General features: G+C 41.2%; 1 protein-coding gene across 1 annotated transcript in view; it reads left to right on the forward strand.

Moving 5' to 3' along the window:
* LOC126092701 (uncharacterized) overlaps positions 1 to 18,214 on the forward strand; it is a 379,772-nt gene that overhangs the window by 143,549 nt on the left and 218,009 nt on the right. The window contains exon 4 of the mRNA XM_049908424.1: positions 1,644 to 1,767. Within this exon, the coding sequence (XP_049764381.1) occupies positions 1,644 to 1,767 (124 nt within the window). The remainder of the gene's footprint in view (positions 1 to 1,643; positions 1,768 to 18,214) is intronic.

An 18,214-nucleotide genomic window follows, 5' to 3' on the forward strand; every position in this document is an offset into this window, starting at 1 on the left:
CTGTAGCGCCTAGAACCGCTCGGCCACTCCGGCCGGCTTAGAGCCTATTAGAAGCTCCCTGTCCTTCTACCACTTCCCGTAGATTCACAAGACACTACCACGTGAACATTCGACCAACTTTGCCATTTTCGAGACATTCATTCACACGCTCATAATCTGACCTGTGTTAAAGCACGTATCTCAGTGGATTTCCCCATTTGCAGCCATGTTTTTGTTAGGGTGATCCCCCATCCGTGTCACGTGACCGCAACGCCACCAGGCGACATCCAACGTTACGGTGGGCAGTGGTCATGATTATTTTCGGCCATAATGGTTACGTTTGTGAACCATGACTGTGTGGGATAATTATTTGCTTGTAATTTCTGCTACCAGTCACTTTCAATTATTTAATGCTTAATCTAACATAATACAACACGATTCGAACATCTTTTGTTCATCATCGTGCGTTTATATAGTGACAAAATACAAAGTGCTATAGTGTAATGTTACTCAACAGTTCCGCCATTACACCAGTGATGCAAGTGAATCTACAAGGAGATAAAATCGTAAGTGATCAACTGTCATATAAAAGCCTTGCACACGATTTCCGCAACAGACAACTGGTGCTAATCTATCTGCATCCTATACAGGCTGTGATGTCATACGTAACCAACAGCAACAAAAACCTGGCGAAGACATCATTGACATCGATTTCTGACCATCCACTACCCCCTCCCACCCCTCCTCTCACTCAAATGCCAGACCAGCCACTACTGTAACGAACAAGGGACCAAAAGTTCTAGGTTAATTTAGTTTAAGATAATTTATTTTTGGCTCAAATGGCTCTGAGCACTATGGGACTTAACATCTATGGTCATCAGTCCCCTAGAACTTAGAACTATTTAAACCTAACTAACCTAAGGACAGCACACAACACCCAGCCATCACGAGGCAGAGAAAATCCCTGACCCCGCCGGGAATCGAACCCGGGAACCCGGGCGTGGGAAGCGAGAACGCTACCGCACGACCACGAGATGCGGGCTTTATTTTTAAATATCATTTCTCTGTATGTATGTATGTATGTATGTGTAATTCCCTGATGATGAACAGAACATGTTTTAAACGCGTTGTATTACCTTAGATTACACATAAACAAATAAAAGTGAAGCCGCCCAGTGTTAGCCGAGCCGTCTCAGGCGCTGCAGTCATGGTCTGTGAGGCTGGTCCCGGCGGAGGTTCGAGTCCTCCCTTGGGCATGGGTGTGTGTGTGTTTGTCCTTAGGATAATTTAGGTTAAGTAGTGTGTAAGCTTAGGTACTGATGACCTTAGCAGTCCCATAAGATTTCACATGCATTTGAACATTTTAAAACAAAAGTGACTGGTAGCAGAAATTATAATTAAATAATAAGTGATCGCAATGTTTTGACCTATAGGTGTATGTTTCTGGTATCCAGAATAATACATTGAGACAGCTCATAACTCATGAAATTAGAAAACAATGTATTAAGTATGATATCGTACCTCAGGAAATATTCTTTTGTTTTCCTGAAAATAAAATTTTAAACTGTAAATCTGACATAATGTCTACACTCGGCAGCTCTTATTTATTTTTCGTTAAAGAAATTTCGGTAGTGACTAACAGTGACACGTGTTTACTACTCCAGGGTGATGGCGTTCGTGCAGAAGGCTGTGGCGCGACTGTACGAACCTGAAGAGAAGCTGCTGACACTGCTGCAGGACCTGGGCCGTAAGCACGTCTCCTATGGCGCCAAACAGGAGTACGTGGATGTGAGTACCCTCCAGGTGCACGTTCTACCCGTACGTAGTGCAGCCCCGAGTGAGCCCCAGTCTCCTGATGAAGGGCCTTTGCTGCCCCCCCATATATATATATATATATATATATATTTATTGTGGGGGGCAGCAAAGGCCATGCAGCCAACAGGAGTTACAGAAGTTCCATGTTAACATAACTGCATTTTCCACAATAGAACAATAAATAGAGTTCGACATACAATCATATCTTAATATAAGATAAAAACACAAAATAACGGACACCATACAGCCAGTAGTAGTTATAACATTGCCATGTTAACAATAGTGCAATTTTCACAGTTGTGAAAGACTAAGAGTGGTTGGTAATGTAAATAAAAAACGCAACATTATCGCAGTTTTCGAACCAGACCGACTCCATAGGCTAATGGCATTCACAGCATCTCGTAATTGAAAGCTGGACAGCCGTGTGCTCACAAAGATAAGTTGCTAATGCGAATGGTAATGAAATAACCCTGCACTGCGTGTGATCTAAATCGTGGAGAGAGAGGTCCTGCATCTTCATCAAACACGTTGGCAGAAGAATTTGAGAGACAACGCTTGGATACAGTCTCATAATTATCTGCGTTGTCAACAGTGATTACTGTAAGTCAATTTAAACTTTTTCCTTTCAAATACTGAATACATTTCGTGTTACACTCATTTATACATTCGTCTTAACGTCTTCAGTGCAGTACAGTATCAATGGTAATTTAGCTAAGATTTGTTATAAGCCACTTCCGAGTGTTCATTAGTATTGTTGAGAATACTGAAACTGTCTCTGTACATCGTTCATAACCTAAACCGATCACAGAATTTCGCTGCTAAAATAAAAATAGCTACACAACATGATTAGTTGTCGTTTCATCTTATTCGCTGTCAATAATTCTGAAGTATACGCAGGTCGAAAGCGTACTACTGCTTGGAAAATAATAATTTACATTTGTCTAGGGTGTTTTTAACAACGTAAATTACCCTCTTTTCAAAGAAAATTACTTACTTTTGTACTCCTCAGAAAAATACAAACATAGGGAACTACCTCGTCATATTTAAACCTTCCGACAACAGATTTCCTAGTCTGACTTCATTCCCAGTGTATAAGCAACGTCGGTGCAGTAACTACAGAGGTAGCTTGAATTAACAACTGTAAACAACAGGTACGAATTCGACTAGTCAGTTATAGCCAGGCAGTGTTAAATAGAGGACGTGTGCCCGTAGTGTGTCAACGTTATTAAGTCGCAATTCGCAATGAAACAACATCTCTAAATTATGAAAAAAATTGTGTGCAAAGTTTGTCCCACACACCTTGTCTCCCGAACAGAAATAGCGATTTGTGCACACGTGCCCGGACTTGACTGATCTTGTCTGAAAAAAATTATGAAGGGTGACAGGGCTTAGTGTCAACAACATGAAGCTTGACGAAACGACGAATTGGAGAAATTGACTTTATGGTCAATGTTTTCACGATGTAGCCACCATGAAGGCCATTGTGACTTGCAAATGAACTACTTTTCAAAGTCCTAAAGAAAAACTTTTCTGACAGTTTCACATGGTTGTGTCAAAGTTCAGTGCAACTTCTTTCGTTCTTTTTTTTTGTGCCGTGAATTTGTGCCGCTATGAGACTTCTGCGCCGCGAGACTGGTGCAAAGGTCTTGGGCTTATAGGGGCCTTGGATTGACCAGTGGGTGAGCGAGACAGAGTAGTTGGACCTTGGATTGCTAGCGTTGGCGCGAAATGGCCTTCTTTCCATCGAGGGCAAGAGACAGCAACCCGGAATTGTCTTGTGGAGGGCAGAGGCTGTTCCTGATAACGTTGCGTGCCATGAGCAAGGCCGTCCAAGCAGTCTGGTGTTCGCTCGCGGAGCGGGTGGTGGACATATGCGGTGAACTCGTGGAGAGCCAAGAGCGAGAAGCTTTCTTCAAGCTTGTATACGAGGAGCTATCGACGAGGCTAATGATGACCGTGGAGAATAAGCTCCTTTTCGGACGCATACAACCCAGTGGAACTGTAGGTATCTTTTGCCTAGCGAGAGGACACCGATTGCAGTGCAGATGCAGTCCGGGGCTTCCCGATTAATAGACAGTCACTCTTTAGATCGGTCGAGTGGTGTCACATTGTGTACAGTGGTGACTAGAGGGTGTGCATCTGTGTATCGTATGATCATTAATATCAGGCGTGGTCGGTCCTTGGCAAAATGCAATGGTAACGGTAGTATGTGGTGACACGTTGGGCGTGCGGATGTTCCCTCTTTGTGAGAGCAATATTGATTTCGTTATTTGTACGCTGTGAGCTTGAATGATTTATACGTGCCACTAGCTGCAGTGCCCGGCGTTGCCCGGGGTATTTAATATCTGCCACACAAAGTGACTGGCCTGTGCCTTGTTGATACTGATAGCGAATGAAGTTGCATGGGCATCTGCTGTAGACGAAGCTCTGTTCGCTCCAAAGTTTCCCTTGCCGTAGTTGTAGAAGTTCTCGAACGCTCACGGTGCAGAAGAAGCTCCGTTGTTCGGGTGTTTCCGACGTCCGGATGGCATTTTGTCTTTTAGCTGCTGCGCTTTTCTGACAAATAAACTTCCTTTTCCTTGGCGGTGCTTCATTAAGTATGAACTGATATCTACCTTAATTAAACTTATTGTCTTCTAGTTCTAGCTGATGTAAACAAGATAGAACTTTAAAGTACTAAAATTTGCACAGTCACATAAGAAATGGCGATGTAAACGACATTCAAACTTTTGCTTCTAGTGGAAATTGAATTGTATTTTGTTACCAGTACTCGATAAACAGAACTTCGATAAAAAATTTCGATGCTTCTGTTAAAATTCGATAGGAACTGATTGTTTCTGTTAACGTTCAAAATTCATTTCTTGAAGTAAATTTTTGCAGGCTTTAGTTTCCCTGTACCAAAAGATGATAAGCTCGTGTCATCTTTTGTTACATTTTGCTATAAGTATTTCATTGGGTTTTTGAAAAATTCTTCTAATATAGTTTCAGCCCAGTTCTCACTATTTCAGGTAGGTAAGAACGTTCAGTAGCCTAGATCATATAAATATTTCTTAATTCAAGACAACAGGCTTCGACAGACGTTGATGTCATCTTCAGGTATTAAAATAAACTTTTTATTACGAAACGTGTTCATTTTATGTTGGACCTCATGCCAAGCTGCGATATGGATAAAGATCAACATTTGGGTTGAGGTCCAACGTGAAATGAACATGATTAATAGCAAAAAGATTTTTTAAGACCGAAAATAACAGACAAAATCTGTAGAAACCGGTTGTCTTAAACAAAGAAATATTTATGTGATCTACGACGTTGAATGTTTTTAGCAAGTAAAACAGATCGCTCCGTCGGTCTTCTGCAAAAAATAGGGTTGTGCCTGAGCACGAATCGAACAGTTCGAAAAGTTTACGTCACAGTTCCGGAAATCGCGGGTTCTGTTCAATCTGTTAACCAGTTCAAAATGTAGTGACTTTGGTCGGTACTATATCCACAAGTTGTCTTAGCGTTTTTATTGGACTGTGGATTTTAATAATAAAAATAATTGTGAAATACGGGCCACAACATCTTCTACGTTCCTAGGGTATGTGTCACATGTAACACCGGCAACTAATCAACAAATACGTGTCTGTTAACATGTTTATGTCTAATTCTCGAGCTTTCGCTGGTACCCCGATCTAGTGACGTCCCATGACACTATTTTCAAGATGGATATTGCTGCTGTAATTTATTTTCGCGGTTAGAAATACAGTCACTTTACCACGATATATTTCGCTTGCTGGGCATTTAATTTTTCATTAATTACCTTCGTTGTTTCATGCAAGTGTGTAGATTTTTTCAAAAAAGATTTGTGGTAACAGCTTCTCCCCTTTATTTATTACATACAGACATTTTTCAATCAGATCACGAAACCTTATGTGGACAGTGATTTTACTGTTGGTCTTGAAGGTGAAGTGTGCAAAATTTTATCAAGATGAGAATGAAACTACAGATTCGCTCGAATTACAAACGAACATTCTTCCTTTAAATGTATTGATTGTACAGAAAGTGATCGTGTTATTATGACTGATTTTATTCACGTCATTGTATCGAAAATTATCTTGTTGTATTACCATATTAGAGTGATCTGTTTTATCTCGTATTGTACAGAACATTATATTAAGAAATTTGTTTAGGTAGACCCCTAGATGGTTGACTGTAGCTCTGCTTCTGTAAATAGTTGTTGATGGGATTGGTCGTAGACGTACATTAAATTGAGTGCTAACGCAGGTAGTCTTAGTTATATAACAGAAATGTGTTCTAGTGGTTGTCCTGTGATTAATTTCAGAAAGTAATTAATTGCTAACTGTCGACCTAGGCCAGCTATTCTAAGCTATTATTGTAAATTATAATCGACCCCAATCAATTTGCTGGGACGAAGTCGATTTCAACATTCTTTTTCTTGAGTAAAAGGTATTTTATGTTATTATTCGCCTGAGCCCCATTCCACTACAATCCGAATTTACGCATCAATATTAATCCAGGCAGACCGCGTGTTGCTTGTAGACCTCGCCAGGAAGAGCACTTTCTACGGGCCGCCGAAAAAGAGGTGTCAGCGCAAGACAAGTGGCACTGGAATGTGGTACACCTCCAAGTTCAGCATGAAGGATACTTTACGAGCAACTCATGTATCAGTATTATCTTCAATGTGAGCAGGGCCTTAGCCTGCCGATCGTGCACCACGGGATAACTTTTGCCAATGCTTTGTTGCACGAGCTGCCAATCCGTTGTTTGTCTCTTCAGTTTTGTTCACAGGTGAGGCAACGTCTGAAAGGTATGGAGTAACAAATATCCATAACCAACATATATGGGCCAATCGCAGTACAATACAGGCTATACGTAACCATCAGTTTAAGAGTAATGTGTTGGTTTCAATTTTAGGTGACTGGTAGGATCATAGATTGTCCCAATGCATCTTACAGGTGCTGTCTACAGAGACGTATTCAGAAACTCTCAAAGACCTACTAGAAGATGTGAACCTACAATTAAGAAGAAATATCAGTGTTCGAGAACCAATGGATGTTACCTGTTATGACAGATGGATCGGTAAAGGAGAATTACTTCCATGGCCTCAGCGTTACACTGACCTCGGTCCTTTGGACTATTATATACAGGAGTGATCTCTGTAGCGAACCACTCGGATGCAGTAACTCTTCTTCAACTTGTCACGGAAGCTGGCGAATCTATTCAAAACTATCAGGGATTATCTGAAAGGATGCGGCAGTCCATGGTTCGAAAAATTCTTGCTTGTTTAGAAGCAAGAGGTGGACATTTCGAGCATTTTTTTCTTGGTTTATGAGCTGAAGAGCTCATATCACATAATTTTAAATTTTCGTTAATTACTGGAAAACGATTGTTTTTCAGACCTTTGTTTATAGGTACTTTTTTTCTTGTTTGGTGTTTAGAACTTGTCCCCTAAGTTTGTAAAAGTGTTCGACCACGGTCAATAATTTTACAGGTGACCGCTGCATTGTACAATAGGCAAAACGAGACCCACGTCTAAATGCGAGTGCAATTGCAGCTACATTTAACATACTGCAGGGTACACAATCTCATGCTCCACAGTGACACCTGAACTGCATGGGACTGGTCTCTCTGACCGACGACCACTACGATGTGTTCGGTTGACACTTGCACATCGGCGCACCGTTGCAGTGGTACCAGAAGCGAAGGGGTTAGACCAGGGAGGAATGTAGTCACGTGCTCTTCTAGGAGAAGGCCAGAATGAGACTGAGTAGTAATTCTGGACGTACCCTCATCCGGTGAGAGAAGTTAATACGTAATGCGCCCAGAAATATTATCGAAAACGGTCAGTTCGGTAGTCTACGTATTTTGACATGGTACACTCACCAATCAACATTATTGTGACACTGTACCATCTACCCCATGTGCATCTTTTTATGGCTGCATTCGGCCCTGACTTCACTTTTATGGATGACAATCCCTGATCGCATCAAACAGCGCAAGCAGGAAACCTCTTGGAACGAGACGATATTCAGAAAATGTATGAGCTTGCCCGTTCCCCAGACCTAAATCCCTCGAGCATGTGAGGGATGCAGTGGGCAGACATATTTCACTACGTCAAGATGCATTAGTCAGTCGCTTTGGTGCAGGAACGGAACGCCCTATAAAAAGAAATCCTTATTATTCCGGTGGCAAGCTTGGGAGCACGTTGTAGAGGATGCATTGCTATCTGTCCTGATCTCACACCCTATTAAGAATTATATCTCACCATTTGCAATTTTCAGAGGACCATGATAAACCGCGACAGCTTCATTGTAATCGCTGTCTAAGAAAATAAGTGTTATTTCTATGCGTCTCATTGTGTATTTCTCACAGTTACCTTCTGTGCTATACTACGCTATGCTGTATCATACTGTACTCTAACTATTCTTTCTGTGTACGGCAGAAGTTCCGTCGAACTTCGTTTCTTGGCAGGGTCACATCATGTGAAAGTTACTCTCCTCAAGTTTTGTACACGAGTGTAATATCAAATGTAGTCTTCATCCTCGTACTAGAGGTTCAGAGCGAGAGTGTTTTGAAAATTACCCTGAAGTTCTGTTGCTGCAGCTCAAAATCACTTATAGTAAGTCAGTTCTTGTGTTTTAAGTTAAAGGTGTATTAAAGAAAAATGTACTGGTGATTTCCTGTTTTATGTATTACACTTTTTGTCCGTGCATCTATTATTTACGTTTCCTGATTTTACCGTTAGTGATAACTCTCAGTCACAAACACCAAGATCGTCTAGGTAAATTATTCATTTGGATGAATATGTTCACCTGCCATCGGTATTCAAATAGCTGTAAGGAGTTTACTTAGTCGATTAATAAAATACTTGATTAAGAAGTATTTGGGTGTTGTAGGGCTTCGTGAATATCGAGTGTCTAGAAGACTAATGAATCGTAAAAGCAAGACAGAACATTTAGCGTTGATGATTTTCTACTATAATAGGAACGGAATGAAACTAGCAAATGTTAACTCTACACACTTATTAATCAATGTCTTAGTATTGTCGCAAATAGTCGGTACGCTTCCATTGTATTCCTTTCGGTTATTTGCTTCACCACTTCTAATAACATGTGAGATTTCATGCTTTGTTAAGTTTTGCAATTATGTTTTTTGTGATTTCCATCTCATTTGTAACCTCTAAAACCTTTATTACTTACTAACTGGTAAATGTAGAGAGGTATATTACATACCAACTAAACAATTCTTACAGCTCCAGACAGTTTATAGTGGCTACAAGCATCAGCTTATTATAGAGAAATAGACGCTTATTTCCTAATAACTCACATCCATGCATATCTTAATAAAAATTGTTATTCTTGACTGAAAATTTTAACATATGAAATGTTTACACGCTTTCATAAACGCTCTATTTCCGGAACGCACTTAACGTTGTTTGTTAAGCTCCACTTAAATATGTGCGGTTCCACTACTTGAGATGACATCTCAATTGTATACACCTCGGTGTAGTGAACAGCTGGAAGAGCTGATACCAGCATCAAACAGAAACACTTTACATATCTTAGGGCAAATTTCCCAGTTTTTGATTATCTTCAAATTCTATACTGAAGTACTTCGGTGTCCTGAGTTCTTTGAGGTACGTTCAGACAATGGCAGCTGTTAACGCAAGAAAGAGAAGTATTGCGTATTAAACACTATCGCGTACCTGAATTTCTTTGGAACCACTCTGGCCTCTGAACGACTTAAAGTTTTTAGTTGCCACTATCGTTATACCTTCTGGAAGGCAATTGATAGCCACAAGCTTAATCGTTATTTACTACTGTAATCTGAAACCATTACTTAATCCATTCCTGTTGCTGACAGCAATAATAAATTTTAACAACATTATCCAGTATTAATTGTGAGTAACGGGACAACCGAAAATCGAAAGCTCATAAAACATTCTGGCTTTGCAGGAAGTGAAGAGAAAAATCGGGGAATGTTCAGGCATAAGCGAAATTGCAGACCCGGAACTTTCTGCCGGAACGCACGGTGTAACAGTCACAATTTCGGGATAAGCCATGCAGGATATTTCTCATTTAAAATATTTGTTCTCCTGTTTACAGGGTTTCCACACAACGGATATAGCACTAATATTTCTAAAACAGCTTCAGATTTAGGCAACAATTTTTTCTCTAAACGCAGAGTGGTGAACCATTTGCTGCCGGGTTGTAGGGCTAACCAGTTTAGCTATGGAAATACTAGAACAACTATTTTGTAGTGGAAAGTTTCCTTTCGCGACATTCAGCAGCTTGTAAAACGAGTTTCATTTTTACCTGGTAGCAATTCAAGAACAGCGACCAAAACGTGCTAATGTAAGGCCGAAGAATACTAGCAGACCGCAATACACTGCTAAGTGAACATAGTGTAAGAAAATGGATACTCGGCGGTGAATACATACGTGGCGCATGATAGAGACTTTCAGCGCTTTGCTTCAAATCTTTACAAAAGTTAGAATACAGCGATCCTACTCATGTGCGTCACACTAAATACCTGTTTACTGCCGTTTTTTCAAACAGGGTCTCCAACAGTCGATATGTTACGCCGCAAAAGTTCTAAGTACAAGGAATGGGATATTTGGTGTTGCCAGTAGTAGAGTCTTTGCATTGGAGCATTCAATGAGGAGTAAATGAGAGAGCTGCGTATGTTCACGCTGCTGAGCAGTCTGGAAATAACTACCAGAACACAAACAAACAGTAAGAAAATAAAACAGTTACCAAGTGTGCGCTGGTCCGATTCAGTTTCATGTTTCTTCGATGTCTCTGTAGATAAAAATGTTATAAGTGCTATGCACAATGAACCCATTCGCCGTTTAAAGACTAACATTTGCCGAATAGATTCTTTCGTTTCATTGACTTAATGTGAGTGAACATAGTGTTTTCTTATTTCACATTCAATTCCTTCAGCGAAACTAAGGTGACTTAGTTCAATTATCAAGTATTTTCTCTCTCTCCCTCTTTTTTTTTAAATAAAAAAAAAGAAGTAATTATCCGATTGGGACGGAAATCGGTAGGTGTGATGTACATCTAGGGACATACATAATTACCAATAACCCGTCGATCCACATCTTGACCTTTTGCAGGCAGTTTTTCGGCTTCGTATTTATTGAAACTTGTTAGATGTCCTCCAGAGGGACATCGAGCGGAATTACGCCCAATTGCCAAGTTGGATCGTCAAATTCCCGAGATGGTTGGAGGGCCCTGGCCGTAATGCTCAACCGTTTTCAGCTGGGAAGAGATTTGCAACGAAGACAAGGAGTAGAGACTATCGCCGTATTTCGGCGAGCATTATATTGCCGAAATACAAGCCCTTTATGGCTTGCCCTGAAGAACAACAGAAAGGTGCGTGGAACACCGTCGACGTACTGCTGTGCTGTAAGGGGCCACGTATGACAACCACAAGAGGAGGAGATGGAGGAGGAGATTAGTGTTTAACGTCGAAAACGAGGTCATTAGAGACGGAGCGCAAGCTCGGGTGAGGGAAGGATGGGGAAGGAAATCGGCCGTGCCCTTTCAAAGGAACCATCCCGGCATTTGCCTGAAGCGATTTAGGGAAATTACGACAACCACAAGAGATTCTACTATGGACTGAAATGCCACCCTAGAACACGACTCCTGATTGTCGGCTCGTATGACAGCCGACAGTCAAATTGGTATCCCACCGCTGTCCTGAATGTCTCCTGCCAAGTCTCTTGGCCCTCGGGACCCGTTCGAATGCTGGATATCATTGCAAACGGTCTTGTTGGTACACAGATGTCAGTGGTACTCGATGCTAGGGGCACCGGGACCTGAATCCCCTTTCTGTGAGCCGACTATTTTTGGTCCTTATGGTCACTGAGGCACCAGCTGCACGTCGGATCGATGACAGCGATGAATCCGGGACTCTGAGTGCCTCTCTGACGGTTGGTCGGTACACACACTCTCTCGTATCTTAAGGTCGACCGCCTCCTTCTTGATGCTGTTTACACAGCTGCTCAACCATTCCTCCAAAAATTGACGAATTGTTAAACTGAAACTGCTAAAATGTCGATGGATTCACCGCTTGCTTTAGCCAGCATCTCTGAGCCGGACTACATGTCCCTTCAGTTGCTATGTACATATATTGTTCACTCGCCTGTCCACGAGGCATAGTTTCAGTCCATCTGAGTACGCGAAATGAGATCCTCAAAGACTGTATGCCCTGGTACCGAATGTGCCCTGTTTACTATCCTAGCCAGCTGCGCCTCGAAGTTGAACTGCAGTGTGGCAGATTCATCCATCGCCAGCCACAGCTTACAATTATGCATTTTTTGCGATAACACTATGTCTATCAATTGGTGATCAATTTGCTCCTTCGTTGTACGTCGTTTTATTTATCTTACAGGTTATAATTTAAGTTTAACATTCAAACCGCTTTCGAAATAACACCACTGGTCAGAATGACGTCAAATTGCAACGGAATATTATTGGAGAAGGAGGAAAACGTATGGCAGAAGAAAACTAAATGCAGCAATAGATGGCGTTGTAAGCATCATAAGTTAATAGTGGACGACTACAAATGATATATGAATCATACAGCAATGCCTGAGGTGTACGTTTGACGTTAAACTGACTGTACTACTCAGTGTGCAAGCGTGTGCAGGTGTGCTACTGTTAGTTACTTACGCCATCCGCCACGAAAAGGTCATTTCGCATTGGATGCGAAAAATCGAATTTTAACTGTCCTGAGGCCCAACAAGGCATAAAATCATCACTCACATCTGTTTTTAATTTCTCCTGAGGCCAAAAACCGCATGAAAACCATGAATCAAAATAAAATCGGATTATGAATTTCCCTGTGACTGGCACAAAACATGTCCAATATGCTGTCCACTTTTCTGAAACAAGTTTAAATCGATTAACTGTATGTTTCACAACTGGTCGTAGTGTTTCCGGGATCACGTTCAGATTGCGTTGGGCAATGCATGCCTTCAATCCAGTTAAGTTTGCAATCGGAACACTGAACACATCTTTCAGGCAGCCCCACAGCCAGAAGTCACACGGATTAAGATCAGCTTATCGGGAGGGACAGGCTGTAGGGAAATGGCGGCTGATAATTCTAACATTTCCGATATGGTGCTTCAGCACCTGCTTAACTGGATTTGCAATGTGCGGAGGTGCACCATCTTGCATAAAAATGTTCCTATCCACACATACACGCTGTTGGAGAGCTGGAATGACGTGGTTGCTCAAAAGACACTCAGAGTGCTTGCCAGTGACGATAGAGATAACAGGACGGGAAGCACCTGTCATTGGTCAGCGTGTGCATTTTCCGTTGCTCATATTCGACAGTTCTGTGTATTGACGTATCCTGTCAGATGGAAGTGGGCTTCATCTGTCCACAAAATCTTCCACGGACAATCATTGTCCATATCCATGACAGCAAGAAATTCGAACGCCTGTGCCTCCCTTGCTGGCAAGTCAACGGGAAGCAATCTTGCACGTGGGGGCCGAGCGGTTCTAAGCGCTACAGTCTGGAACCGCGAGACCGCTACGGTCTCAGGTTCCAGCAAATAAGATGTTTTTTTTTTTAGCATTTAACCCCCCGTGCTTACTGTTATGCCCATTGTTCGGGCAATTCTCCGTGCACTACACGATTGCACACCACCACTCATCTCCTCCTGCAGTGCTCTGGCCACCGCTTCCACTGACGTCGAATCAATTCATTTACTCCCTCTACCAGGTTGCATACCAAAAGAGACCGTCTTCTCGAATTTCTAAATCATTTTCTCCATACCCACAGCAGTCATCGGACCAACGCATTTTTATTTTCAAACCTTTCAGTGCCCGGAACTTCTGCAGAGCGACTTGTGCACAGTCATCATTCTTGTAATACAGCTTTTCAAGCAGAGCGCGATCCTGCATTGAGACAGTCATGGCGAACGATGCAGACGCCAAAGGAAGTAAAGCCTTTCTTTCTGTATTGCTAGCAGCAGCACAGTCCACCGCTCTACAGCCAAACAGTTTTACAAAATAAATAAAAGGAGACCGTTAGAAAAAAAGCGGGCGGAGTAAAAGGGGGACATAAAAAACATGTTTAAAGGAGATAATGGGAGTTAAAATATACACTAACAAGGGGACATGCACAGGGGGAGAGTTAAAAAGCCGACAAAGTTAAAAGAACACTGCTGGCAATTCGTTGCGCACTTAAAATCACAGGAGTCAATCAAACACAAGTTAAAGGTCAGAATAAAAATCTCAGAGAGCGAGACACTTAAAAACACACTGGAAACAACGGAACACTCACAAAGAAAAAAAACACTTGTAGGGATCTGCCGAGGGACTGAAGGTTAGAGATGAGGAAAAAGAGTGGAGAATGGATGGGGGACGGGAGGAACAGGAAAAGGGGACATGTGGCGCACCCAGAGGCAGGAAACGGGCCGGGCTGGAGATGAATAAGACAGGCAAGGCAGGAGAGAGTGCCGAGACAGAGAAGGGGAGCACGGGAGAGGGAGGAGGGAAAACCGTGAACCCGGCATGTTTATACCAACTTCAGAGGATCGTGTGCATGACAGGTGTTTTCATTTACGTATTCTGACACATACAGAGCCATCTATCAACCATAGGCCTCGAGCATTATGTAAGGGAGAGTCGGAGCTTCCTAGAACTTCTTGAAAGACAAGACCCAAGAAAGACACCTACTGGGCACTCTGAACATCAACACACTTATGAATGTTGGTTAACTAAACTAACGAACTGGCATTCTTAATAAACGCAACATTCTCATATTAGCACTTCAAGAAGCAAGGAATATGGATGATAATGCAACTGAGTCAGGTGTATACCGAATTTACATAGGAAAACCAGTCATTAGAAATTCCAATAATATGACTAAGTTGGGTACAGCATTTATGGTCAAACAGCAACTTACTGAATCAATAGCTAATTTTATGTCCCTGCCACAACGAATTTCATTTTTCACTTTTAAATCGGGCAATAAATGTTACACGATTGTAAATGCACATGCACCTATCAACCTACATAACAGATGGAACGTTGAAAAAGTGGAAGATTTTTGGGAAATGCTAAATTACAAAACATCCAAACTACAAAAAGAACAAATCAAAATTTTATTGGGGACTAAAGAAAGAAAATTTAAATGAGTACACTATCCAGCACATGAAAGAACAAATAGAAATGCGCTCATACACCTTTATAAACTACTTAACCTTAAATTAATGACAATAATTTTCAGGAAATTAGCAAAAATGGTTCAAATGGCTCTGAGCACTATGGGACTTAACTTCTGAGGTCATCATTCCGCTAGAACTTAGAACCACTTAAACCTAACTAACCTAAGGACATCACACACATCCATGCCCAAGAAAGGATTCGAACCTGCGATCGTAGCGGTAGCGCGGTTTGAGACTGTAGCACCTAGAACCGCTCGGTCAACGAGGCCGGCGGAAATTTGCAGAAAGAAAAAAACTTGGATATCTCCTAATCCAAATCAAGATTAATGGTGAATGTCAAATCTATTATGTGACATTAACTACTAGTAACCCCAACGAAAATCTTGGATGTCAGAGTGAAATAGGCCTTAGACATAGACTCAGACCATCATCTAACTGAAATAAACGCCAAGTTTCAACTGATTAGACCTAAACCGAAACCAAAAAGATTTCCAAGAATAAACTCAATATTTATCATACAAAATCGGGATAAATTCTGTGATATACACATGAAAAGTGAAAGATTAGGAAGAAAATAGAGAAGGAATGATAGAGTCAGTTAAAAATGGGACAATCTGGAAAAATACGAAGACACAGATAGTGGAACGACTTATGTGATGAAGAAATTGACACTCGACTGAAGACATGGGGAAAAAAAAACGAACAGTGATAAGAAACTTGATTATTGGGAAAAGCTTAAGAAAGAAAGAAAAAAAAATGAAAAAATCATCGACTCAATGAAGAAAAAATACGACAAAGGCAGACTAGAAGCAATAGATTCAGACTTTAAAAGGAACAACACTAGGGCTTCTAGGAGCCTTTCAAAGAGGTTTTAACAGGATTCCAGTCACAAAGTTTATATTTAAAGATCACAATGGAAACATGGTTTTAAGCAGTAACGAGAACTGCCAACTTTTAGCTGAATACTTTGAAAATCTACTAAATTCTGAAGACACTATTAACAAATTGCAATTTCAAGGACAACAACATGAAACTCCACCACCAGAGCCGCCTGCAATGGAAGAAACTGAAAAGATTATCGAGTCGCTGACGAATAACATGGCCACAGGATAGGCTGGGATACTAGCACAGATGTGGCAAGCGTGGGGCTTATCCGCATGGCAAAAAGTTCACTAGGTAATTAAAGACATTTGGACTAAGTAATCATACCCAGCCACTAAAAACGAGCACTGATCCATCGTCTCCACAAAAAAGGAGTTTAAGCAGACCTCAACGACTACAGGGGCATTTCCTTGTTACCAGTAAATATTGTATAAAAAACTTCCCAGTAGAATAGAGAAACAAGTACGATCTAATATAGGAGAGTACCGAGCAGGATTTAGGAAACGTAGATCATGTGCAGAGTAGATTCTTAATTTAAAAATCATTTTGAGACTGAATGTTATACAAAATAATAACACAGTAGGTGCTTTTGTAGAGTTCAAGAAGGCTTACGACTCATTTGACAGATAGATACTACTTCAGATAATTGATACTATTTCAAATACCTTACGAATGAGGAACAGATGAAAATACCTGAATACTTGTTGAACAAACGCTCGCGGGTGTGACACCAAGGATTAAGTTCCAAGATGAAATTTCTTAAAGTCCAAAATCAAAGCAGGAGTTCCACAAGGAGACGGACTGTCCCCAATTCTCTTTAACCTGGTTTTAGATAAAAAGTAACAACATTGGAAAACACATTTGGAAACAGAGATTAAAATTTATAAATTTGAAGTAAAATATTTGGCCTTTACAGATGTTATAACTTTGATAACTGAAAACCATACACACGCCAGTGTTATGCTTGATCTGTTACACGAGATCGCAAAAAAGACTGAGCTAAAATTGTCTAATGAAAGAAACGAGTCTGTAGTTCACAAACACAATGGATCCAAGCCAACGGACTGGATAACACCACAAATAAAGAAAGAATATAGAAGTTATAATTTATATAGAAATTAATACAAAACTAATACAATAACAAATTAATATCCGCCCAAGTGAAGACTAGACGTTGTAATTCAATTATTAGTACACAAGCAACATATAATGAGAAAGAGAAGACTAAAAGTGTATATAGATTAAAAAAGAATGGAAGAAACACGGATAACAAAGAAATCTCTTAATTGTGTTAATAAACTGAAGAAAACTGTAGGATGGGTAGAAGCAGTGACGAAAATTCAAGCAAAACAGGTGTTAAAATAAAACAATGCGTGACAGGAATCGCTTCAGGTTACTGTTAGAAAGCGCAACCTATGAAGAAGATAAGGCAAAACCCGGCTAGAGAGTGTGGACAGGTGATCGGAGACGAGCAGTTGAAGGGAAAATGAAGAAGTACTGGGAAGAAAGTAAGAAAAAGGGACACCATAAGTCATAAGTTTTATTGGTCCATAGCTGACTAAATTCATAATTAAAAAGCCAAAAATAAATGCGAATATGAACCAGACCTACAGGGACACACTTTCAGAAGTTGTTCAGCAGTGGTTGATGAGTATTTTGGTATAAGGGACCCATGTATCTATCATCTCTTTGCGATGTAATAAGGTAATTATGTTGTTCAGGTGTTACCATTTTTAGAAAATATTTACTAACAGTGAAAAATAGTGCCACAAACATTGCTCCGCCAGAACGATACGCCCACCTACCCAATAACCGTTAGGTACACCGTTGGCACGGTAACAGCGGCGACGCATCGCGGCAAGGAAGCAGTGAGGCTCTGGCAAGTCGTCTATGGGAGTTAGAATCACATCTGCACACGCAAGTCACCTAATTCCCGTAAATTGAGAGGAGGCGTTTGATGAACTCAGACGCCACGTTCAGTCACATCACAGATCGATTAGAATCAGATCTGGGGACTTGGGTGGCCAGAACATCAGTTGCAACAGGCCACTGTGTTCTTCGAACCTCTTCATCACTCTCCAGGCTTTGTGACATGGCCCATTATCTTGTTGGAAATGCTACAGCGGTCGGGAAACACAATCGTCAAGGAGGAGTGTACATGGTCTGCAACCAGCGTACGATACTTCTCGGCATTCATGGTGCCTTGTACGAGCCCGTCTTGCCCCATGGATACCCACGTCAATGTTCCCCAGAGAGTAATGGACCAGCTGCCAGTTCGTATCTCTCCCGCAGTGCAGGTGTCAAGGAGCTGTTCCCTTGGAAGACAAAGGATTCACGCCGTCCCATCGG

The sequence above is a fragment of the Schistocerca cancellata genome, chromosome 7 (assembly GCF_023864275.1).
Source record: "Schistocerca cancellata isolate TAMUIC-IGC-003103 chromosome 7, iqSchCanc2.1, whole genome shotgun sequence".
In the NCBI taxonomy this organism is placed as follows: Eukaryota; Metazoa; Arthropoda; class Insecta; order Orthoptera; family Acrididae; genus Schistocerca; species Schistocerca cancellata.